This window comes from Jaculus jaculus, chromosome 18 (genome assembly GCF_020740685.1).
Source record: "Jaculus jaculus isolate mJacJac1 chromosome 18, mJacJac1.mat.Y.cur, whole genome shotgun sequence".
In the NCBI taxonomy this organism is placed as follows: Eukaryota; Metazoa; Chordata; class Mammalia; order Rodentia; family Dipodidae; genus Jaculus; species Jaculus jaculus.
In genome coordinates, this window is record NC_059119.1 from 15,351,582 (window position 1) to 15,376,638 (window position 25,057).

Consider the following 25,057-nt stretch of genomic DNA (forward strand, 5'->3'; position numbering starts at 1 on the left):
TCAGCTAAAGCTTGACTCAGCGTTTCCAATACTGTCATCAGGATGCTCTTCCAGTGTTGGCTCTGCTTTCCTCAGTTAACGTTGGTGTTATCTGCAAATAGGTTGAGCTGTATCAGCTAATAGGTTTGGATCCTTTTTGATTGTTCACATCTGTCCATCTGAGCTATTTGGCATAGCAAGACCCTACCTCAAAAATTACATAGATAGGGCTGGAGAAATGGCTTAGCAATTAAGGCACTTGTTTGCGAAGCCTAAGGACCCAGGTTCAATTCCCCAGTACCCACATAAGCCAGATGTGCAAAGTAGCACATGTGTCTGGAGTTTGTTTGCATTTTGTTGGGGCCCTGGTGCACCCATTCTCTCCCTCCCCTTGCTGTTTCTCCAATAAATAAATAAATAAAAGATTTTAGAAGTGTTGGAATAATAAATTGAGTTCTATAAGCCAATTAGAATTTCATTAAGGGGAAAAGAATGGCTGTAAAATGATGCTCATTTCTTTAAGAAACGCATTTCAAAACATCAAAGTCATTCCTTTGATCTTATTTGACTAGAATATGCTTTTCCTCTGCTACCAATTAGTTATGTGACTTCTCCAAGACCATTTGTTCATTGGCAAAATTGAGGCTATGACACTTGTTAATATAGTCATTGTAATGATGAGATAATATAGGTGAAATATTTAGCTTAGTACCTGGTGATTTAGATGTTCCAGAAATGTTGGTCCACTTAGAAACACAGTTATTCACGAGATACTTTGACTGTCACTAATACAAATTTATAATAGTCGATATAAAAGTTAGGAATTTAATTTGTTAATCACTACTTTCAATGCTTAAGATAATAACAATTGGTAGATATTGTCCTATTCATGACTTATTTGAAATATTTAGATTAAATACGTAGGCTTCTGCAAGGTGTTTGTGATCTGTGTTAGGAAATATAAATTATCTTTAATGTCAAGCAATAAATATAGTGAAATCATGATAAATGACTTTATTGTTTGGGATATAACATAAACTTCATATGTTTGAAGTTGGCAACAAGGGAGAATAATGAATGATTAGTATGGTTTAAACTTGTTTTTTAATTAAAGTACCTCATTGCTGTATATAGCATTCAGAAATGTATATTAAATGTAACATTAATTCTTCAATTACCATTCATCTTTATTATAACATGCTACTTACATTTATCATAATTTTCCTCCACCATCTATAGGGCTTTTATAATCCACTTAGGTTAACTGGTGTGTCGTCTTAAGCAAAGAGCCTCCATAATGACTTTAACATTAAAGATTAGTAATCCACAGGTTCAGTAACTAACAGTCTAATGAATGTCTTGATAGTGATGGAATAGAGCTAATTATTCTCCTTAAAACAATATACTGGTTCATCATTACTTGACTTAGGACATATTTAAATTGGGTTAAATCTAAGCTGTATTATTCCAGTTTTTTTCATTCCAGATTGACACATGCCTATGTAAAAACCTGCTTATAAAACCTGTTTATAAACAAGTAAAACCTCTGTAGACAAAATGAGGGTATAAACTGACATGCTTTTGTTTATATTGTTGGGGTTTGTGCATAATTTTGTCCCATTTATTTGTGTTCTAGTTGTGATTTTTTTGGGGGGAGGGGGATAGGGTCTCCCTCCAGCCCAGGCTGACCTGGAATTCACTATGTAGTCTCAGACTGGCCTCAAACTCACTGCAGTCCTCCTACTTCTGCCTCCTGAGTGCTGGGATTAAAGGCATGCACCACCACACCTTGAAAGTTGTAATTTATGCTGTTTGTTTTTGTGTGTGAAAGAGAGAGAGAGGGAACGAGGGAGGGAATTGGCATGCCCAGGCCTTCAGCCACTGCAGTCAAACTCCAGACACATGCACCACCTTGTGTATATGTGCAGTTTTGGCTTATGTGGGACCTGGAATCAGACACCAGTCTTTAGGCTCTGCAGGCAAAGCATTTTAACCGCTAAACCATCTTTCCAGCTCTTGTAGCATTCTTAAGACTGTTGTGGGGGCTAGAGAGTTGACTCAGCAGTTAAAAATGCTTGCTTGCAAAGCTTGAGGCCCAGGTTCAGTTCCCTAGAATCCTCATAAAGCCAGATGTACAAAATGTTACCTATGTCTAGGGGTTGCTTGCAGTGGCAGAAGGTCCTGGTGTGCCCATACTCAACTCTCTCTCGACTTCTCTGTCTCTTTCTCTCTCAGGTAGATAAATTTAAAATAAAATTAAAAAGACTTTTGTGTTATGCAGATAGAAAAGCATTAAGAATGTAAAGTCCTAATAATAAGTGGTATTAATCTAATGGTAATTAAAATGGGAATAAATTTTAAAAATTAAAAGTGAAAACAGCTGTGCGTGGTGACCCACGCCTTTAATCCCAGCACTCGGGAAGCAGAGATAGGAGGATCACCGTGAGTTCGAGGCCACCCTGAGACTCCATAGTGAATTCCAGGACAGCCTGAGCTACAGTGAAACCCTACCTCGAACAAAAAATGAAAAAAGTGAAAACCTGGTTTTCTCAATAAATAGGCACTATTTTGATGGGCAAATTAAATGTGTAAACGTATGAAAAGTAAGTGTGCCTACTGTCCAGCAAGCTACTTAATGCTGAATGAGTTGTATGTATTGATGTGTAACATGTCAGTAATTGTAATGAAGATGATTTAAATATTCAATACATTTAAAGCTAACTGTTGTAGGCTCAATATACATTGACATAAGCACATTTTGAGAAAAATTTTTCCTAAAGAAAAAAGTTACGAAGCTGGGTGTGGTGGTGCATACCTTTAATCTCATTACTCAGGAGGTGTGAGGATTGCTGTGAATTCAAGGCCAGCCTGACCTAGGGTGAGAAACTACCTCGGGAGGGGAGTTATGAAAGGAATAGTATTGTTGTAATACTTTTCAAATTTCTTTAATGTCTGACTTAAAAGAGGACAGCTCCTTTTTTTATTCCCACTCCCAATTTTTCAAGGTAGGGTCTCACTCTAGCCCAAGCTGGCCTCCAACAATTCAAGTGATCTTCCTACCTCTGCCTCCTGAGTGTTGGGATTAAAGGCCTCTCTCTATACCTTGTACTTTTTTTTTTTTGAAGTAGGTTCTCCTTCTAGCCCAGGCTAACCTGGAAATTCACTATGTAGTTTCAAGCTGGCCTGTGCCACCACGCTCTGCCTCATCTGCTTCTGAATTCAATCTGCTACAGTGTTTTGTTTTGTTTTGGTGAAAGTGTATGCATGAAATATGGCTTCACTGAGCTCTGGATGGTGCTTCTCTTGCTAGGAAGAGCATGCACAGCAGATGGCCTGCAAGCAGACTGAGTTACCCTGTAGAGGCACACATCGTCGTACTTGGTGGATTACCTTAAAACACTGCAGAACAGAGCCAGGCACACTGGTGCATGTCTTTACTTATAGCACTTGGGAGGCAGAGGTTGGAGGATTCTGGTGAGTTTGAGACCAGTTCAGCACTACAAAGTGAATTCTTGGACAGCCTGGGATAGGTAAAGACCCTACTTCAAGACCAACAAAAACCACTACAAAAGAAAACAACCTTGAAGGATTACAAATATGCAAATATTTATTCATTCCCAGTAGCCATGAGCGTGATGTTGCCACATGCTATTTACCTTCTGAAAATATGGTTCTTTAAAAAAAATATATTTATTTATTTATTTGAGAGAGGGAGGAGAAAAGTGGGAGATATAATGGGTGTGCCAGACACATGCACCACCACACATGCATCTAGTTAAATGGGTATTGGGGAATTGAACTTGGGTCCTTAGGCTTTACAGGCAAGTGCCTTAACCACTAAGCCATTTCTCTAGCCCTATGGTTGTTTCTTTGAAAAAAAACCTGCTTGCACCACTTTTTGAATCTGTGTTTTTCTGGGTACTAGGGAATAGAACCTGAGATGTTAGGCTCTGGAAGTACATGCCTTTGACGACTGAGCCCTTTCCCCAGCCCAGAAGATAATGTTGTTAACGTATAAAATTGTAAAAGGGCAAATCATTTACTCTTTGGATTCCCCAAATGGCTTCCGGGTACCCTGAACATAATCATTAAGAAATTAATAGAAATTCCTCTCATTTTTATAACAGGGTCTGTAGTACCAATAGAATTTCTCTAACTGGGTATAATGATACACTTGGGAGACTGAGGCAAGAGAATTGTGAATTCGAGGCCCCAGCTTGGGCCTTATGACAAAGCATTGTTTCAAACACCCCTCCCCCCACAGGACTATGAGAATGAGAACTTAAAGGCTTGAAGCAGAATGTAGATGTTGCTGATCAAACCAAAGGGAGTTCCAAAGGCTTAAGGCCCTTTAAATGAACTTAATATCCAAGCTAGTGGGCAGTTGTATAGAACATAGCTGCTAAAAGGTTTCATATGGTACTTTGGTAGAAGTCTGCTGGAAGGAAAGAATTACTTCTCTTGATCACCTTTGAGTGTGGACAGAATTGGAAAATTTAAGGGGGGAAAAGCCCATTGGCATGCATAAGTCAGTAAGGAGCAGAGGGTAACAAAACAATATCCTCTTGTGTTTGGTAGGACTGGTGACTTTAGATAAAAAAGCAGATGGAACTCCATCTCCACAGATGTAGATGTAGGGGCTTTTGTCTGGAGGATTTTCTTTCATATAGCATATATTTTTGTCACCAACTTATAGGGGCTTTGATGCCTTCAAATTGGCAGTTGTTTACCCGAGGCTGGGAGGTGGGACAGATCTCGGTTAGGACTTGGCAGTAATTAAGTGCTGGAAATTTTCACTCTAACACTATTGATTAAGCACTTAAGCCATTTGTGTTTTCATGCTTAGAGATTCAAAGCATATCTGTCCTACATTTTTACTCATATATTCTAAGACAATTTTTATTTTAAATGTCTTATTTTTTTCTAATAGTGTTTAGCAAAATTGTAATTATTTGTTAAGACAAAGCGATTTACATTTGCACGTCAGCTTTAACGTCCCATCGATATATCAAGCAAATAAATACTTATTTTGTTTCTTTTTTCCTAAGTGGAAACTAACTGCACAGTGAATTTGCAGGGATTTAACATGTAAGGAAATCTTAATTATTCTGAATATACTTATGTTATGATGTGGAAATGATTTGTTTACTGTCTTTAATGTGACTGAGTCAAAATATAAGTAGTTATTTGCATAAAGGGGAAATGTTGCTAATATTTTTTTTTTGCTTTACTAAACACTACATGCAAAATTAATTTTCCTTGTAAAGAATACGAGGATTTTTTTTCTCATCAGTTTCTGTGAAAATGTAGATTTATTAATCTTGAAAGGGCCTCAGTAGAACAAATGCTAGGAAGCAGCAGTAGTTCAGCTCTCTTTCTCAGCCATTTCCCTGACTACGCAAAAATGACAACTTTGGGAAGGATGATCACCAGTGGAGACGTGCTGGCCTCATGGCAGAGCACCCTTGCTCCCAGGGCCTCGGGGACTCCCTTCCTAGCGTCTTTGTTGTTGTTGAGCAGAAGTTTTCTACTTGGGAGTTTTTTGTTGTTGTTGTTGTTCTTGGTTTTTTGAGGTAGGGTCTCACTCATTCTGGCCCAGGCTGACCACCACACTACTTGGGAGATTTCACATTTGCTTTTCCTCCTTCTGGAATATTCTTTACTCCTGTTAAAGATGTTCTCAGTTCAATGCTGGGCATGGTGGCGTGCACCTTTAATCCTAGCACTTGGGAGGCAGAGGTAGGAGGATCTCTGAGTTCAAGGACAACCTGAGATTACATAGTGAGTTCCAGGTCAGTCTGAGCTAGAGCAAGACCCTACTTCAAAAACCAACCAAACAAACAAAAAAGAAGTTCAGAGTTCTGTTCTGAATTGAGAACACCTTGTCATAGCACTGGTCTGGTATGAATGTAAGTTTGTTTCCTTATTTATTCTCATTTCCTCTAACTAGAATGTGATCTTGAAAGGTAGAGCTTTGCTCTGGTCCTTTTCCTATAAAAGGGACTTAACTGATATTTTATGAAAGAAACAAAGATGTTTACTCCTTGTTAAAAACATTGTAAATATACTTTATCTTCTAATATAAGTATAATTTTAAAGTAGCATTGTAAATACCTAATTTTATAACTTCTTTAATAGTAATGTCTTACTGCTTTTTGTGATAAGTTGCAAGCCTTATGTCTTTAGTTTTTTGTTTGTTTGTGTTTTCATTATTTTAGAGAGAGAGAATTGGGATGCCAGGGCCTCAGCCACTGCCATTGAATGCCAGACACTTGTGCCACCTAGTGAGCATGTGCAACCTTGCACTTGCCTCACCTTTGTGCATCTAGCTTACTGGGATCTGGAGATTCGAACATGGGTCCTTAGGCTTCACAGGCAAGTGTCTTAACTGCTAAGCCAACTATACATCTGACAGAGGATTAATGTCCAGAATATACAAAGAACTCAAAAATTAAAACAATAAGAAATCAAACAACCCAATTAAAAAATGGGCTCTGGGGGCTGGAGAGATGGCTTACCAGTTAAGCGCTTGCCTGTGAAGCCTAAGGACCCTGGTTCGATTTTCAATTCCCCAGGACCCACGTTAGCCAGATGCACAAGGGGATGCACGTGTCTGGAGTTCGTTTGCAGTGGCTGGAAGCCCTCTTGCGCCCATTCTCTCTCTCTCTCTCTCTATCTGCCTCTTTCTCTCTCTGTCGCTCTCAAATAAATAAATAAAAAATAAACAAAAAATTTAAAAAATGAAATTAAATAGAGAATTCTCAAAGAAAGAAATACACATGGAATATAAACTTCTAAAAAATGGTCTACATCCTTAGGGAAAGGCAGATTAAAACTACATTGAGATTCAATTTCACTCCTGTCAGAATGGCTACAATCAAGAAACATTGACAAGGATGCAGGAAAAGAGGAACTCTTCTGTTCTGTTGGTGGGAATGTAGTCTGGTATAGCAATTGTGAAAATCAGTGTGGAAGTTCTTGAGACGGCTAAAAATAGAGTTACCATATGATTCAGCTATAGCACTCCCAGACATATATCCTAATGACTGTTCTCACTACCTTAGAGATACTTGCACAACCACGTTTATTGCGCCTCTATTCATAATAGTTGAGAAATGGAACCAGCTTAGATGTCCCTCAACAGATGAATAGAAAATAAAGATGTGGTACATTTACACAATGGAGTTCTATTTAGTGGTAAAGAAAAATGAAATTGTGAAATTTGCAGGGAAACGATGGATCTGGAAAGGATTATACTAAGTGAAGTAACTCAGTCCCAGAAAGCCAAATGTCACATGCTCACTCTCACATGTGGATCCTAGCACTAATGTGTAAATTGTGTGTGAGCTGGAACCAAAAATCGGTAGCAGAGACCCGTAAGCTAGAAAAAGGCTTATAGGGGAGGGAGGAGAGGAAAAGACTTAAGGGGATACTCGTATGTACATGTAAGTAGAAGAACAGATTGCAGGGAGTGGAAAGGCCTAAGTGAGGCCAGGGGAAGAGATTGAGTAAAAGAAGGATGGGGGGAGGTAAATAAGAATTCAAGATATTCTGAACAAGACATGAAAACCTACTTTTTTGGATAATAGCACATCTAGAAGCCATAGATTATTGGAAAATTTTCAGTGCCAGGGATGGGATACCATCCAGTGAGTTGTTGGCCAGGGAAGTCCCTGTTGCCTCCAAAACACTACAGGCTATTGCCAAGGCCCTTGTTTTCACACCTGAAACAGATGGTAAGACCCTATTGCTGAAGACTCCACATGACTCGGCAGCAAGGTCATGGAGAAATCAAGCTGGGGGTGAGCTGAAAACCTTTTCCCTGTAGACTGAAAGCTGGAAAAAGCTGTACTGCATGCAGCCCTATGGGAGAGAAAAGTTATCAGCAGTGAAAACAGTGGACCCTGGAAGCCTCAGGTTTGGCCAGGCAGGCCAAATGACCAAACGGGTGCAACAGTGGCATGTCTGTTATAGGGGAATCCAATTGCTCTCTACTTGGACTGAAGGCCCATTCTATGGGAGGGAATACATGCCTGATCCTGAAAACCCAATCAAAAGCCTGTGGCAGGGTAGGTCATGAGCCTTAGGGGTATAAAGCCTGCTCTTGTCTGGATACATGCATGTATTATGCTCACCAAGCTACCCTGTAAGCACTACACTTAATGTTCATATTCATATATTAATGTTGCTCTCACTTTTGGTTAGAGAAACTTCTCTTTTTAGATGGCAGTGACCATTGGGATAATCCAAAAGGCAACATAATGCTAAGAGGAAGTGACAGAGGAGTGCCCAGCACTAAAACATCTCTGTCACACCCTCCAAGGCTCAGGGGCCATTGCAGAAGAGGTAGCAGAAAGAAAGAAAGAGCCAAAGGAAGGGTAGGATTCCTTACAATGCAACTGTCCAGACACAAATTTGCTTCGATAGCCACGACCTCGCAGTGCCTAGCAATACAAGACCCTCATAATAGGAGAAAAAGATGATGACAACAAAGTAAAAGATAGACTAACAGAGAGAGGAGGGGATATGATAGAGTGGAGTTGTGAAGGGGAAAGTGAGGGAAGGGAGGGAATTATCATGGTGTATTATCTGTAAGGATAGAAGTTGTCAATAATGAAATTATACATTAAAAAAGAATATATGTGGTGTGGCACTGTATGTGTGGTGTATTCATTTGTGTGGGTGAGGGCACACACAGATGTGCATGCTCTGTGTGCCAAAGGAGAACTTCAGTGCTCTTCTCTATTGCTCATGGGCATATTTCATGAGGCAAGGTCTTTCCCTCCACCTGGAGCTTCTAGACAATTCCTGAACCTCTGTCTTCCAAAGAATGGGGTTATCGGCCTGCACAGCCATGCCCAGTTTTATTTTACTTTTTCCATTGATTCTGAGAAGTTGAACTGGGGCAATCTCCGGCCCTCATGCTTAAGTGGCAAGTGTTGTTAACTGATGAACCATCTCCCCAGTCCCTTACTATATTTTTACTGTGTGTACATTCATAAATACTTGCATTTGAGTTACAACTGCATACAATATTCAGTACAGTAACATGCTATAAACAATTATAGTCAAGGGGCTATATGCTAGACCAGATACCCTCTTAGTTTGTGTAAGTACACCCTATTTTGTTTGTGCAGTGATACAGTCTCGTAACAACATATTTCTCAGAATGCCTCCCTCTCGTTAAGCAACACGTAAATGTAATGAACCTTCAATTTTAGTCAACATCAAAGCCAAAGCTTTGTTACTATAGGAGCATTCTACAATAACACAGCAATTAACACCCTGGCAGAGGCTGCTGGAGCTAGTTCAAATGTACCACAACAGTGGTTCTTGGAGACTTGGAAAAAAATCATGACCCCCATTAAATGTAGAGGTGTCAACAGCACTGGCATTCGGTGGAGCAAAAGATCAAAGGGTTAGAGATGTGAATGCCACATCAGAGAAGCCCTCTAATGGCCAATCACTATAGAGTGGAGCCCACAGTACAAGATGCTTTTAGGAAAACTTGGTTCTCTAGGAAGCAAGGGACATCCTGGAATAACAAAAGCTAGGGGGCAGCAGTTAACTGTCATAAAGAGGGAGAATGTATTAGTTTTCTGTTGCAGCCATAACAAATTGCCACAGACTTAGCAACTTGAAAACAGTAACCTTTATGGTCTCAGAGTTCTTTAGGCCACAAGTCTGATATTGTGTGTGTCAGCTAGGTTTCTGCCCCAGCTTTCCCCTCCCTCTCTTTGAGAAAGCAGGTTCACTAAATTTACCCATGCTGGCTTTGAACTGACTATCTGCCATCTCAGTTGGAATTATTAGCACACGCCCCCTGCACCTAGCTTACTCATTATGAAGCCTTTTTGCTTTTCTATGCTGAGCACTTCTGGCTGTACATTTTTCTCAAAGCACTTTCTATCTGGTGTTATATAGGTTTGTGTGTGTGTGTGTGTGTGTTTATTTTATTTTTTTATTTATTTTGAGGTAAGGTCTTACTGTAGCTGACCTGGAACTCATTCTGTAGTCCCAGGCTGGCCTCGAACTCATAATGATTCTCCTATCTCTGCTTCCCAAGTGGTGGGATTAAAGGCGTGTACTACCACACCAACTTTGTATAGATTTTTGTGTGATGCTATTTTAATCATTGCTCATTTGTGAGTGTTTGAAATTTCATTGATCCATTAATTAATTGGGGATTTTAAATATATATATTATGGGATTTTGGAAAGGTTATTTTTTATGCCCAGATATTTTCTTTTTCTTTCTTAAAAAACTTTTTTTTAGCTGGGCATGGTGGTGCACACCTTTAATCCCAGCACTTGGGAGGCAGAGGTAGGTGGATTGCTGTGAGTTCAAGGCCACTCTGTGAATACATAGTGAGTTCCAGGACAGCCTGGACTAGAGTGAGAACCTATTTGGAAAAACCAAACCAAAACAAAACAAAACAAAACTTTTTTTTTTTTGTATCTAGGTTAGTATTCGAAGTATTAGATTTCAACATGGCATCTTCATTGATGTCATTTTTATTTGTTTTGTTTGTTTGTTTGTTTTATTTTTTAAGGTAGGGTCTCACTGTAGCCCAGGACATGGAATTCACTATGTAGTCTCAGGCTGGCTTCAAATTCATGGCAATCCTCTTACCTCAGCCTCTATAGTGCTGGCCTTAAAGGCATGTGCCACCACACCTGGCTAATTTCACATTGTGGTTACATGATATATTTGTGTTTTGAAATTTGTGTAATTTTTTTATTATCCTAGCATATGATTACATACATGTTTTACTTGAACTTAATAATAAAACTGTGCATTTTCTACCTGTGGAGTACAGAAGCGCATACTTTCAGTATTTACAGCAATTTGTGATTAAGCTTGTTTATTATTTCCTGCATATAATTTTTGTTACATTTTATGTGCTTGGCTGATTAATACTGGACATAAGATATGTGGGAATCTATGAAGCTAGGTGTAGCAGGGTTTTTTTGGTTTTACTTTTTTGGCATATGTGTTTATCTGTGTATGTGTTCAGAGACAGGGTCTTGCTTTGTATCCCTAGATGGTTTGCAACTCACTATGTGAAGTGATAAAGCTTTTTTTTTTCTTTCATGTTATATAGATTTTTTTGTTTATTTGTTTTTAGTTTTTTTTTGAGTTAGTGTCTCATTATAGCCCAGGCTGACCTGGAACTCACTCTGTAGTCCCAGCATAGCTTCAAACTCACAGCGATCCTCCTATCTCTCTGTGCCTCCCATGTGCTGGTCTTAAAGATGTGTGCCACCTCAACTGGCTTAATTTTTTTTTCTTTATTTTCTTCTCAGGGCTGAAGAGATAACTAGTTAAAGGTGTTTGTTTGTAAAGTTCATTTCCTGTGTACCCACATAAACCCAGATGCACAAAGCAACACATGTATCTGTAGTTCATTCTGACATGCCCCTCTCTCTTTCTCCCTCTCATTATTAAAAAAATTGTTTTAATTGATTCTCTGTGTTTCACAGTAGTTTTCTTCAGATGCCTGGTATGACTTGTCTTGCCAAACCCCATTTGGTTATTTTAGGGGTACAACTGTCGACTTTGTCACCATTAAATGATGTAGCCAGACTGTTTTGTAGTGGAGCTCCAACATGATGTTAGATTATTGAGACCAGATTGATAAAGGGAGGTGTCATTCTCTACATTCTGGGCACCAAAAAGGATATCAAAATTGGAAATCCTAATATAGTTCATCAATGTTCTATTAATCCTTCTGTTGCCAACATGTTTTCCCCATTCTCAGCTTATCCATTATAGAAAATGGCACTCTAGACTCCGATGAGAGAGGGAGGGCCATTCACTCTGCTGTGCCAAGTATAAGAGGGGATCTGTGATGGTCTGAAGTGAGTGTCCCCTATAAACTCATGATTTGAACGCTTGGTCCCCAGTTGATGGCAGTTTGGGACTTGGAGCCTTGCTGGAAGAGGTGTGTTGTTGGGAGTGGGATTAGGGCGTTACAGCGTGCTTCCCCATGCTAGTGTTCAGCTCACTCTCCTGCTGCTGTTTTGCACCTGGGCTGAAGTCAACCTCTGCTCAGGCTGTTTTCCCTGCCATCATGAAGCTTCCCCTTGAGACTGTAAGCCAAAAGCAAATCTTTCCTCTCATCAGCTGCTTTTGGTGAGACGCTTTGTCCCAACAAGATCTCAAATTCTAGTGGCTTCTTAAACTTAATACCTACCTTGAGTTTATTCTTGTGGATCCCTAACGCCACCAGTGTGCTGCCTTTTGGTGGGATGGAAGTCTAAATTTGCTTCTCAACTTGTTTCTGGCCTTCTCTGCTACCATTTAGGATTTAACATTATTGGATCTCATGAGTTAGTCACTGCTCTCCTGTGCTTTCTAGAACCTCAGTGTTAACAATCACTTCTTGCTTAAAAAAAAAAAAATTCTATTTGTGCCAGACATGGTGGTGCACACCTTTTATCCCAGCACTCAGGAGGCAGTGCTAGGAGGACCACCATGACTTCAAGGCCACCCTGAGACTACATAGTGAATTCCAGGTCAGCCTGAGCTAGAGCGAGACCCTATCTTAAAAAACCAAATAATAACAAATTCTATTTGTCTTTCAGAGCAGGTTTAGTGAGGATTCAGAAGTAATCAGAAATTCATGCATGTATTGAATCCTTTGGTTTTATTGGAAATCTCCCACGTATCTTGAATCACAGCTTTTATTGTTATGGGAAACTGAGTCACAAAAAGATGGCACCAGAGATAGAGAATCAGAAAATTTATTCATGTCAACATGGACTCAGGTGAATAACTTCCAAAGCCTAGGGACTGAGCTCTGATGGCTTGGAGGTTTATACAGAGTATGGCAGGCATCACCTTCAGTTCTTTACGCTATTGGTGGGTTACAATTTTACATGATTTGGGGGCATGAACAGAAAATTCCTTAGTAATCAGTCAGTGATAGAACAGAATGTTTTTGTTTTTATCTTAGAGGTATTTTTACCATGATTTGGTCTTGTAAGATATCTGACTGACCCAGGATGGGACTCAGTGACACACTTGTGCTGGGTTAAGAATAGGACAAGGTTGTTTACATTCTTTTTAGCTTAGACTCTAAGGTGTTTGCAAAGCACTGCTCAGCACAGAAAAGGGGAGAGGGGCTTAAGTTTGATTGAAATCTCCACATTATTTTGTCTTGTTTGGAAAATGGTTTTTCATATCCATATCCACATTATTAGAATTTGAGATATTAAGAGTTATAGAAGGTATATTTAATACATCAGGTAAGGAAAATCATAGCTAGTGAATGTCATTTGTACTAGATGAACATAGTGTTGATTTCATACCTTGGTTTAATTTTTTTGGGGGGGGGCTGGAACGAAGGCTTAGAGGTTAAGGTGCATGCCTGCGAAGCCTACGGATCAGGTTTGATCTTCCAGGTTCCACATAAGCCAGGTGTACATGGTGGCGCCTGTGTCTAGAGTTCGTTTGCAGTGGCTGGAAGTGCTGGTGTGCCCATTCCCCCCCCCCTTCTCTTCCCCCCTCTCTCTGTCTCTAATAATTAAAAAATTTTTTTCCACCAAGGTATGGTCTCACTCTAGCCTAGGCTCACCTGAAACTCACTCTGTAACACCAGGCTGGTCTTAGACTCACAGCAATCATCCTGTCTCTGCCTCCTGAGTGCTGGAATTAAAGGTGTGCGCCACCAGCGTGCCTTAATTTTGATCGTTTTTTAGATACCTGTCTACTTAATGAGTTGCTGGATTCTTTTCCTTCAGGTGCTAAATATGAATTAATCACTTCTTGTTATGTTTATTTTATTTCTTTTGTCAGTGATTTAAGATTCATTCATAGAGAAACTTTTGGTAAAGCGGCAGGAAAAGATAGTGTTTCCTTAGATCTTATATAATTAAGTAAAGTCATACTTGTAACTAGTAGAGCTATTTGGAAACCATTGTGGGATAAAAGTCACCACACTAAGGTTGGCCTAGGGACAACTCAGAAGTGATGCAGACCTGTTATGTTAATGTTAAGCCATACACTAGCCATGGAGCATCTGTGGCCCTGACCTTGTGTGAAATAATAATTTATCTGATTGGCATAGGAAACCAATAAAAATAATTAATGCTACTAAAACAGAAAGTCCTGACTAAATAAATGTAAGTTTAAAATGACAAGAATGTAAATATTAAAAGTACAAGTGTTTAAAAAGTAACTAGCTATTGTTTTTCACTAAAATATGCTCAATTGGAAATTTATATCATGTTCTTTCGTTATTGCTGTCTTTGTCCATAACTTATGTGGAACTGACATTTTTGTTGTTTGATAAAACTAGTAATTTTAATCTTCTGTTTTGGTATAATTCATGTTGACCTGACATTTTAATAAATCCGGCTTTTTGGGCTCATTAATGAAACATTTATTTGCTGAAGCATGTGCATTTTCTTCATGAAATTGCTTTTCTCTTTTATCTGTGACTTCTCTTGCCGAGTCCTATGAAGCACATGTTTTTGATACTGGTGTTAACATTTTTAATTAATATTTTAGATGCAAAAGGTGACAGTTTAAAAGATTTGTTTTGTTAGTGGGCTATCCTTAAAAGCAAGTGGCATTTGGTTTTATTTTACAATAGAATTTAATCTTACATGTTTTTTGTTAAAGTAATGTTACCAAAAAATCTCTTATTGAACTATTTGTGGTGAGCTTTCTAAGGATGTTTAAGATTTCACATGCAGTTTAACTGATCACAGATGAAGTTGTAAATTAATACCTCATGAGCGTCTTTGACTGCGGGGCATTGTTTGTGAATCAAAACTGCTTTGTTCCTATAAACTGTGAAAGGGGCTTAAGCATATGGATTAAAATTGCATGGTGGTACTAAAGTACTCATGAAAAGACACCATAGTTAGATCATTTAAGATGTACTAAAATATTATGAATAGCCATAAAATGTAATAATTCCCTTAAGTTTTTAAGAGTTATAAGATTTAGTTTCATTCCTTTGTTAGATTTAACCACCTTAATAAAGAATTGTTTTCTTGCTTTTAAAGCTGTACATAGTATTAAGAATAGCCATTCACATAGCATGTTGATGAGAACAGCTGAAATTTTCCAGAAAACATGTACTTTTGCAAAAAGTTTTCATGGTGGTACCAAATAATATGTGTAAAAGTTTATTCTCATTTTTCTTTGAGTATTCTCTGAGTAGAACCTTTGCAATAAAAAAATTTTTAACTTTTAATTCAAGATAATTAAGTGACTAATATTTGTAATACAAATTAAAAATTAATAATTAAAATTTTATTTACTGTCACAAGTGTGTGTGTGTGTGTGTGTGAGAGAGAGAGAGAGAGAGAGAGAGAGAAAGGATGAACGAATATGGGCATATCAGTCTCTTGTCACTGTAAATGGAACAGCAGAGACTTGGGCCACTTACTGCATCTGGCCTGAGGGAATTAAACAGAGGCTGGCAGGCTTTGGTAAGCAAATGCCTTTAACTTCAGTGCTGCCTCATTAGCCCCCAAATCAGTTTTTTAAAACAATTTACAATGTATGAAAATTGCCTAATGGAGAATATACTTCAGGCCATCATGAACTGTCAGATAGCCATTTTAAAAATACCAGAAATTGGGCTTGGGAAATGGCTTAGCAGTTAAGACATTTGCCTGCAAAGCCTAAAGACCCCGGTTCGATTCTCCAGGACCCACATAAGCCAGATGTACAAGGGGCACATGCGTCTGGAGTTCATTTGTAGTGGCTGGAGGCCAAGGCATGCCCATTCTCTCTTTTTCTCTGCCTCTTCCTCTATCTCAAATAAATAAACAATATATTTTTTTCATTTTTTATTTATTTATTTGAGAGCGACAGACACAGAAAGACAGATAGAGGGAGAGAGAGAGAATGGGCACGCCAGGGCTTCCAGCCACTGCAAACGAACTCCAGACGCGTGCGCCCCCATGTGCATCTGGCTAACGTGGGACCTGGGGAATCGAGCCTCGAACCAGGGTCCTTAGGCTTCACAGGCAAGCGCTTAACCACTAAGCCATCTCTCCAGCCCCAACAATATTTTTTAAATGTCAGAAATAGGGGCTAGAGAGATTGCTCAGGGGTTAAAGCACTTGCCTGCAAAGCCTAATTACCCTGGTTCGATCCTCCAACACCCATGTAAAGCCAGATGCATAAGGTGGCTCATGTGTCTATAGAGTTCATTTGCAGTTGCTAGAGGCCCTGGTGTGCCCATTTCTGTCTGTCTGTCTGTCTGTCTGTCTGTCTGTCTCTCTCGCTCTCATGTAAATAAAATATTTCTCATTTTAGTCAGGGTCTTATTCTGGAAGATGTGGTAAGTTCTAATTGCAAACGTTAGTTGTTCAACTTCCTTAGGCTAACATTAGATCAGGTTAAAGTACAGTGTTTAGGATCATTTGGATCTTTTCTCTGTCACATTTTTATTTAATTTAATTTTTTTTAAGGTAGCTTTTCAGGTTGACCTCTCTGTCATTCGTTTGGACTTCTTTGTGTTCTTAAAAAACACTGATAAATATTTTGCAAATACTGTTTCTTCCTGTCTTCTTTGGCATTTTAAATACCAGTTATATTTCCTTGAATGCCTCCATTATAACTACTTTCATGGAGTTCTTCTGTTACTATCCAGAACTGCTCTAAAAAAGTAATCTGGATGGGTGTGGTGGCACCCGCCTGTTATCCCAGCACTCCAGAGGCTGAGGTAGGAGAATCACTGAGTTCAAGGCCAGCCTGTACTACAGAGCTGCAGGTCAGCCTGGGTTAGAATGAGATCCTACCTCTAAATAAATAAATACACAATTAGCAGCATAGACAAAAGTCATACACAAGAAGATATGCATGCAGCATGGTTATACTTGTAAATAGATGTAATAAAAGAATGAGACGAGCAAGTGCGCTGCGGGGCGGGCAGCGGCCGGGGGCGAGCGGAGCGCGAGTCGGGGCCGCCGACGCCGTCGTCGCAGCCGTTTTTTTTTTTTCCTCCTTTTTTTTTTTTGGTCAGCGCCGCAGCGGGGTTTCCGAGGCCCAGCAGGTGGGGAAGGCTTCTTCCCCCCCACGGTGACCGAGCATGTCGCCCACCGCGGCGTTTTGTCTTCTCTCCACCCTGGGAGGGTATTTGGTGACCTCGTTCTTGCTGCTTAAATACCCGACCTTGTTACACCAGAGGAAGAAGCAGCGATTCCTTTGCAAACACATCTCTCACCGCGGAGGTGCTGGAGAAAACTTGGAGAATACAATGGCAGCCTTTAAGCATGCAGTAACAATTGGAACTGACATGCTAGAACTGGATTGCCATATCACAAAAGATGAACAAGTTGTAGTGTCACATGATGAAAATCTAAAGAGGTCAACTGGGGTCAATGTAAACATCTCTGAAGTATTGTGAGCTTCCACCTTACCTTGGCAAACTGGACGTCCCATTTCAAAAAGCATGCCAGTGTGAAGGAAAAGATAACCGAATTCCATTACTGAAGGAGGTTTTTGAGGCCTTTCCAAACATCCCCATTAACATCGATATCAAAGTCAACAACAATGTGCTGATTCAGAAGGTTTCAGAATTGGTGAAACAGTATAAACGAGAACACCTAACAGTGTGGGGTAATGCCAGTTATGAAATTGTAGAAAAGTGCTACAAAGAGGTGTATATTTGGGTTTTAAATGAAGAACAAGAGTACAAGAGAGCTTTCGATTTGGGAGCAACTGGAGTGATGACAGACTATCCCACAAAGCTTAAGGATTTTTTACACAACTTTTCAGCATAACGAAGCTACTCAAAAGTACTCCAAGCAAACATGAAAAAAATATTTCATCACTGTTTCCCCAAGATATTTCCAGAATGGCAAAAGGTTTAATCAGTTAAGTTTTTATTACCTCATTTTCAAGCCTCAATGAGAATGTAGAGACTATTCTGTATTGTACATTTATTTTCAACAATATTGCATATTTTACACTTGTAAATTGTAAAAGATAACTAGCTATGAGATATAAATAGATTATTGAGCAAAATGTCTGTACATGATGCAGTATTGTACTATTGTAGTTCTGAAATCAAAGACAAGAGGCTAAGTTGGCATTGGAATAAGATCACCCAACTTAGTAAGAGAAAATCATTGAACCAGGTAGAGTGGTACAAACTTGTAATCCCAGCACTCAGGAAGCTAAGACAGGAGGATCACAAATTTGAGGCCCTCCTGGGTTATATAGTGAGACCATGTCTTAAAGAATTTAAAAAAAGAAAAAAGAATTACTGAAGGCCATGACAGCTATTTGGGGTTGTCTTGTTATTTCTAGGTGATTTTAGTTTCAAGGGGAAAAGGCAGTAGGAGAAGAGTTTGAAAATCATTGAAGTAATATGGCAAGTTAGACACTTAACAGAAGGAAGATCATAAATGACAATGTTTATTACATGTTCAGAAATAAAGTCTGAAGGCTAAATTAAAAAAAAAATGAAAACATGAGAGAACATTTCATGGGAATCCCTCAATATGACAAGCATAATACATGAGATGGGGTAATGAGAGTGATTTCAGAATGGACATGGTTAGGTGTATGTATGTATGTACGCTGCTAAGAAGTTTAAAATAGTTTTCAGTAAATATTGAGAATGATTTTTAAACAGAATTAATTACACAGTGTAGGGAATGGCTTAGAAGGTTTTTCTTTAATTAGAATAGCCCATGTAAGGCGGCCTTGCGCTACGATGAAATTGAAGGAAATAAAGGCTACTTGGGAGATAGAATCAGTGAATTTAGTGATGGAAGAAATCAGTGAAAGGGATGATTTCTCAGGTTGCAATATAGTTAGTATGGTTGGAAGGGTATAGTAGGATTATATCAACCAAAAATAAATTGTGCTGATGATAATGCATAGACCATTATGTATAATATCTTTAACTCTTTAATAGGCTCTGAATAAATACATGAATTGTTTCATAAATAATCTCTTAGTTGTTTACATATTTTAAACTTTTTAAAAAGTTTTATTTATTTATTTATTGAAGAGAAAAAAGAACGAGACAGAAAGTGAGAAGAGAGAGCAAGCGAGCGTGCCAGGACCTCTAGTCATTGCAAAGAAACTCCAGACAAGGTGGTGCATGCAGTTTGTTTGCAGTGGTAGGAAGCCCTGGCACACCTATTCTCTCTCTCACTGCCTCTTTTTTTTTTTTTTTCCCTCTCTCTCCCTCTCATAAATAAATCACACGCCCTTAATCCCTGAACTTGGGAGGCAGAGGTAGGAGGATTGCCAAGAGTTTGAGGCCACCCTGAAACTACATGATGAATTCCAGGTCAGCCTGAGCTAGAATAAGACCCTACCTTGAAAAATCAAAAAAAGAAAGGGGGAAGGAGGGAGGGAGGGAGGAAAGAAGGAAGGAAAAATTGCAGACGCATGTGCCACCTTGTGCATCTGGTTTATGTGGGTCCTGAGGAATTGAACCTGGGTCCCTTGGCTTTGCAGACAAGCACTTTAACTGCTAAGCCATCGCTCCACCCCCACCCCACTTATTTTTGAGATAAGATGTCATATAGCCCAGGCTGGCATCCATTTCACTGTATGTCTAAGGATAACCTTGAACTTCTGATCCACTTGCCTCCTCCTACCCAAGTGCTAGGGTTATACGTATGCCTGCTTTATGTGGTACTGAGGATGGGACCCAGGGTTTTGTGCATGAGCGACAAGCCTTCTGCCATCTGAGCTACGTCACCAGCCTGGAGGCTTTTTTAACTGATGAAGGCTTCACTTAGTGGCCAGCAACACAGGTACATTCAGAGGAAGCCAAGTAGAGTTCCTACGACTTGCCTTCCTTGTGGAATCTCATTTTAAGTTTAAATAGCTTTTCAACATCCTGTTTTCATAATCCCCACCCACTGTTGAAAACAGAATTTTGCTAGTCTAAATAGATGCCCAGGGAAGGAATTATTTATTCTAGTATTCAGTGATATTGAAGTTACTAACCCAAGGACATCAAGGGTCATTCACATGTAGACCTCTTAGAACTGTCATTTATACATTGTAGTAAGTGGTTTAGTGGTTGCCAGCATGAAGTAGTGACTTACTACCTTTTTTTTTTTCAGATGAGAAAACTGAGGCACAGAGACCTAGGAAGCGAAAAGGCAAGAATGTAGATGATCCCATTTATCTTGAAGCTTGTTAGTGATACCAGTTATTGATTTATTAGTTACCAACAGAGACATATGAGTAGATGTAATCACTCAGAATAAGTATTTTGGATGAGAAGTCTCACAAGTAGAGGTAACGAAGATTGACATTAATAAAGGAGAAGAGACAAATGAGCTTAGAGAACATTATGTCTTCTACCTAAGGTAGATGGCAAATATACCATTGACGAAATGAAAATGAAAAAATGGGAAAATGTCTTCATGGGCTAGGGCATCATCTCGGGTAAAGTGCTTGCCCTTCAAGCACAAGGACTGAAATTCAGGTCCTCAGCACCCTTGTAAAGGCTGGATAGCATATGGTTAGACTCATGGGAAGTGTCTTTCCTTAAGTGAAATATAAAGCCTTGCAGCTGATCGGAGGCAGTGGTGGGTACTTTGAAAGCAATGTCAGTAGGAAGTTAATGAAGCTATCTGGATGCAGCAACTCGACTTCAATATTGTTATCCTCAATATTGTTAATTGATCCATAATGTAGCATAGAACCTAGATTGAATTACATTGTGACTCAAACACAAAGCCATTTTCCCCTGAAGTATATAAACAAATTTATTTATGTAGCTTTTACCACAAACTACATTGTTGCATTGATTTCAAACATAGGGGTATTTGATGACTATTTAACATTTTTGGTTGTTGTTTATTTTTATTTATTTATTTGAGAGTAACAAAGAGAGAAAGAGGCAGAGAGAGAGAATGGGCACGCCAGGGCCTCCAGTCACTGCAGATGAACTCCAGACGCATGCACCCATTTATGCATCTGGCTAACATGGGTCCTGGGGAACCAAGCCTCGAACCAGGGTCCTTAGACTTCACAGCCAAGGGCTTAACTGCTAAGCCATCTCTTCAGCCTTAATGACTATTTGTTGTAGTGGACTAGACATTTTTCCTCCAAGAAATTTCTCAGTTAATAGTTAATTAAGAAATTAATTTCTTGGGCTGGAGTTGGCTTAGCTGTTAGGGTGTTTGCTTGTAAACCCAAAGGACCCAGGTTCGATTCCCCAGCACCCACATAAGCCAGATGCACAAGGTGGCGCATGCATCTATTGTTCCTTTGCAATGGCTGGAGGCCCTGGCACCCCCATTCTCTCTCTTCCCCTCTTTCTCTCTGTCAAATAAATATCTAAATAAAAGTAAAATATTTATAAAAATTTAATTAATTTCTTGCATGGCTCTATTAAAGTTTATTTTTCTTTTTTGAGGTTAACATAAAATTCTACTTGGTAGACAAAGAAAAATAGAATATATGATGTCCCCTAAAAATCCTTGTCTTCCCATAGTTGTATGGAAAATGATTGTTTCTTTTATTCTAAACCTTTTGTTTATGTTTTTGAGAGCAGGTGTGAGAAAGAGGCAGAGAGAGTGAGTATGGGCACTGCCATTGCAAGCAAACTCCAGATGCATGTGCCAGTTTGATCATCTGGCTTTACATGAATAGTAGGGAATAGAACTTGGGTTGTTGGCCTTTATAGGCAAGTACATTAACTGCTAAGCCATCTCTTCAGCCCCTGTTGTTTTTAGTGCTTTACATGGTTAGAGGATTCTTGGTTCCAAATTCAAGTCTCCAGACAACACACACACAAATAGGGATTCAGTTGGACCTTAGGAATGACTAAACCTAAGGACTCTGTCAGGGTTTTTCCTTTAGTTCTTTCCGCCGTTTCTGGGAGTCAGCCTCACCTTGTCCACATCCATCTGCTTGTTTTTGGCTTAGACTTAATGTCTTTGCAGTAGTCTCAGGCTAGCTTTTCTCATTGTTTGTTTGAAAAACTACCATACTGCTGACTAACAATTAATTTCTGATGCTGCTTAGCATTTTAAATGCAAAATATATACCTACAATATTTTTAAATATTTTTTAAAATTTACAAGATATTATTCTTTTAAAGGGCCGTCTCAAATGAAGGACTTATAGCTGTATTTTACTTGTTGGAGGGCTTTAGAAAAATCTTCCAGTCAGGCATGGTGGCACACACCTTTAATCCCTGTACTCAGTAGACAGAGCAGGAGGATCGCCGTGAGTTCAAGGCCACCCTGAGACTACATAGGGAATTCCAGGTCAGCATGGGCTAGAGAGAGACCCTACCTCGAAAAAAAAAGAAAAGAAAAAAACAACCTTCCATTTTTGTACTAGGAATAGATAGATAACTTAGCATTTTTAACCAGCATTCACATATTCTAAAATGCTTTTATGAAATTACTGTAATGAGGGAATTTTTTTATGATTTGTGAAGATTTCCTTTTTTTTTTTTTTTTTTTGGTCTGAATTCTTTTTAACGAAAACTTTCACATTGGTCCAGGTTTTTCTTGTTGCTGGTCACCTCATGAGCTAAATATATTTTGTTAAGGTGACCCTTTAAGATGCCTCTTAGACTACAGAGAGACTGAATTTTCTAATGTGGAGGAGGTTATATTTAGCTGTTGGTATTTCGGGTTGGAACACTTCATTCTACTGAGCCTTGAGTTAATGAGTCATCTGGAGCAAACGGGCTGCTCTTGCTTTTAAGAAGTGTCTGCGGCAAATAATAATAATAACTTAAGCTCTGTGGGAGATTTTCTGCTATATAACAAACTTAAAATGGAAAATGTTTCACAATACATTTTATTGCCCATATGTAAAATATATACTAAAGGATATAGAAGCACTTTGCTGATTATTATCTTCAGCTGATTTAAAAAAAAAATAGCCCTGATGTCCTGTATAGCAAAAAGAAAGCATTTTCTGCCATAGCATTGCATGGGATTATTCTTAGTTGTAGTCAGAAGCCAACATATAAACTCGATGAAATTATTTTACTTATACAGTAATGATCAAATCTTCATGGCAGTTATCAGTAACTTTTCTAGAGATTTTTGAAGTATTTGCAAATATTTTTGGATCACATTGATAATTTTGGAAATTCATTTGTTACTCACGTCTAGTTTGATCATCTGACTCATTAAGATTTGGAGACGTGGATAGTAGGGAATGTGGGCAACACTGATTCTAATTTTGGACATACTTCAGTTTTCTCATCTGCCCAAGATTTTCTTCCTTTTGGCTTTTCTTTCAGTAATAAAAGAAGGTAGCCTGGAACAAGGGAGAAAGAGTATATAATTCTAGAAAATGGGAAATTTTAAGGTGCCTGAGTCATAGTGACTACTTTTATCTTCTTTTGTTTTACAGATTTATTTAATTTGTATCTATCTGTGCTGTTGTTTGCCGATTGACCTATTTATCATGAAAGTATTGTGAGTTCAGTATTGCCTGCTGTATCTGCATATCTGGACTGTTCTCTCCATGAGTTAAAATGAACCTGTGTAGCACAGTGAAGGGTTACTTGCACCTGTTGATTTGCCTTAGAGGAGATTGCATTTTGTTTCTCCTTGCACCTGACAGTGTGGTGCTCAGTTTCTGCCAGGAGAACACAGCATCTTGTTGCCAAGGTATTTTGGGGGTATTGCAGAATCACTTGCAGTAGGTCACAGTAATATTAGGAGTCAGTCATATTTGAGAGATAAATCGGCTTGTTCTTTAAGTTTTATTTAATGGCAATTCATTTTGGATATCCTAAATCCACTGTATCCAAATTGAACCTCTAATGCCATTCTCCAGCCTGTTCTACCTGCAGGCTTCTGATGACAAGCAATTTTGTCCTTTTAGCTGTTTAGGATAAACACCTCGAAATGATTCTTTATTCTCTTTCATATTCCCTTATCCGGTCCTTTCAGAAATCCTGCCGGCACCACTTGTAAATATATCCTAAAATGTAGTCCCTTGTGACACACCCACGGCCCGAGTCTCAAGCCCACCCCACGCCCATCGCTGTGCCACCCTCATCCTTTGCTTCAGTTGCAGTCGTGTCTTAAACAGTTTTTCTCTCCATCCTTCCTGCCTTCTTCACATTCTTCACACAGCAGACAAGCTGACTCTCTGAAAACACAAGTTACACAATGGCGCTTCCACATAAAAGTTAGTAAGAGGGCTTAACGGTTAAGGTGCTTCTTTGCAAAGCCTAAGGTCCCAGGTTCAATTCCCCATTAGCCAAGTAAATTCAGATGCACAAGGTGTTGCCTGAATCTGGAGTTTGTTTGCAGTGGCTAAAGGCTCTGGTGTGCCTATTCTCTTTTTATCTGCCTCTCTCTCACTCTCAAGTATTTTCTTAAATTAGTAACATATAAAATTCTATAGAAAGAAGGGCTGGAGAGATGGCTTAGTGGTTAAGGTGCTTGCTTGCAAAGCCTAAGGACACAGGTTTGATTCCCCAGGACCCACGTAAGCCAGCTGCACAAGGTGGCACATGGGTCTGGAGTTTGTTTGCAGTGGCTAGGGACCTTGGTGCACCCATTCTCTCTCTTTCTGCCTCTTTTCTTCTCTAATAAAGTTATTAAGATGCCATAGCTAGGAAATAACAGTGACTGTGTTTGTGTAATAAAAGTCAACTAAAAATAGCTATAAAGAAAAATGTTAATGGTAGGTGATTATAGAATTAATACCCCAAATACTTTCAGACTAGATAGAAATGACCATAAATTATAAGCTAATTGCATTCAAAATGGAATGCAGACATATATCAAGAAACTATGGGCTGGAGAGATGGCTTAGCGGTTAAGTGCTTACCTATGAAGCCTAAGGATCTTGGTTCGAGGCTCAATTCCCTAGGATCCATGTAAGCCAGATGCAAAAGGGGTCACATGCCTCTGGAGTTCATTTGCAGTGGTTGGAGGCCCTGGCGTGCCCATTCTCTCTCTCTATCTGCCTCTTTGTCTGTCTATTGCTCTCAAATAAATAAATAAAAATAAAATAAACAACTACAAGCGGGGTTTATTTCAAAATATAAGAACTATTAAGCTTAGGATATCTGGTAGTTCACTTGGCTTCTCCAGCAGCCTCTCAGAGGATTTCCATCATTTGATCAGCAACTTCAGAGCAGCTG

General features: G+C 39.1%; 2 protein-coding genes across 3 annotated transcripts in view; both read left to right on the plus strand.

The window, feature by feature from the left end:
- Nucleotides 1–25,057, plus strand: part of Adk (adenosine kinase) — a 486,906-nt gene that overhangs the window by 117,585 nt on the left and 344,264 nt on the right. The window lies entirely within an intron of this gene.
- On the plus strand, nucleotides 16,973–17,729 carry LOC105943975 (lysophospholipase D GDPD1). The gene is given in 2 exon segments (XM_012948610.2): nucleotides 16,973–17,337; nucleotides 17,339–17,729. Coding segments are annotated over 2 exon segments (693 nt in total). The 5' UTR covers nucleotides 16,973–17,035.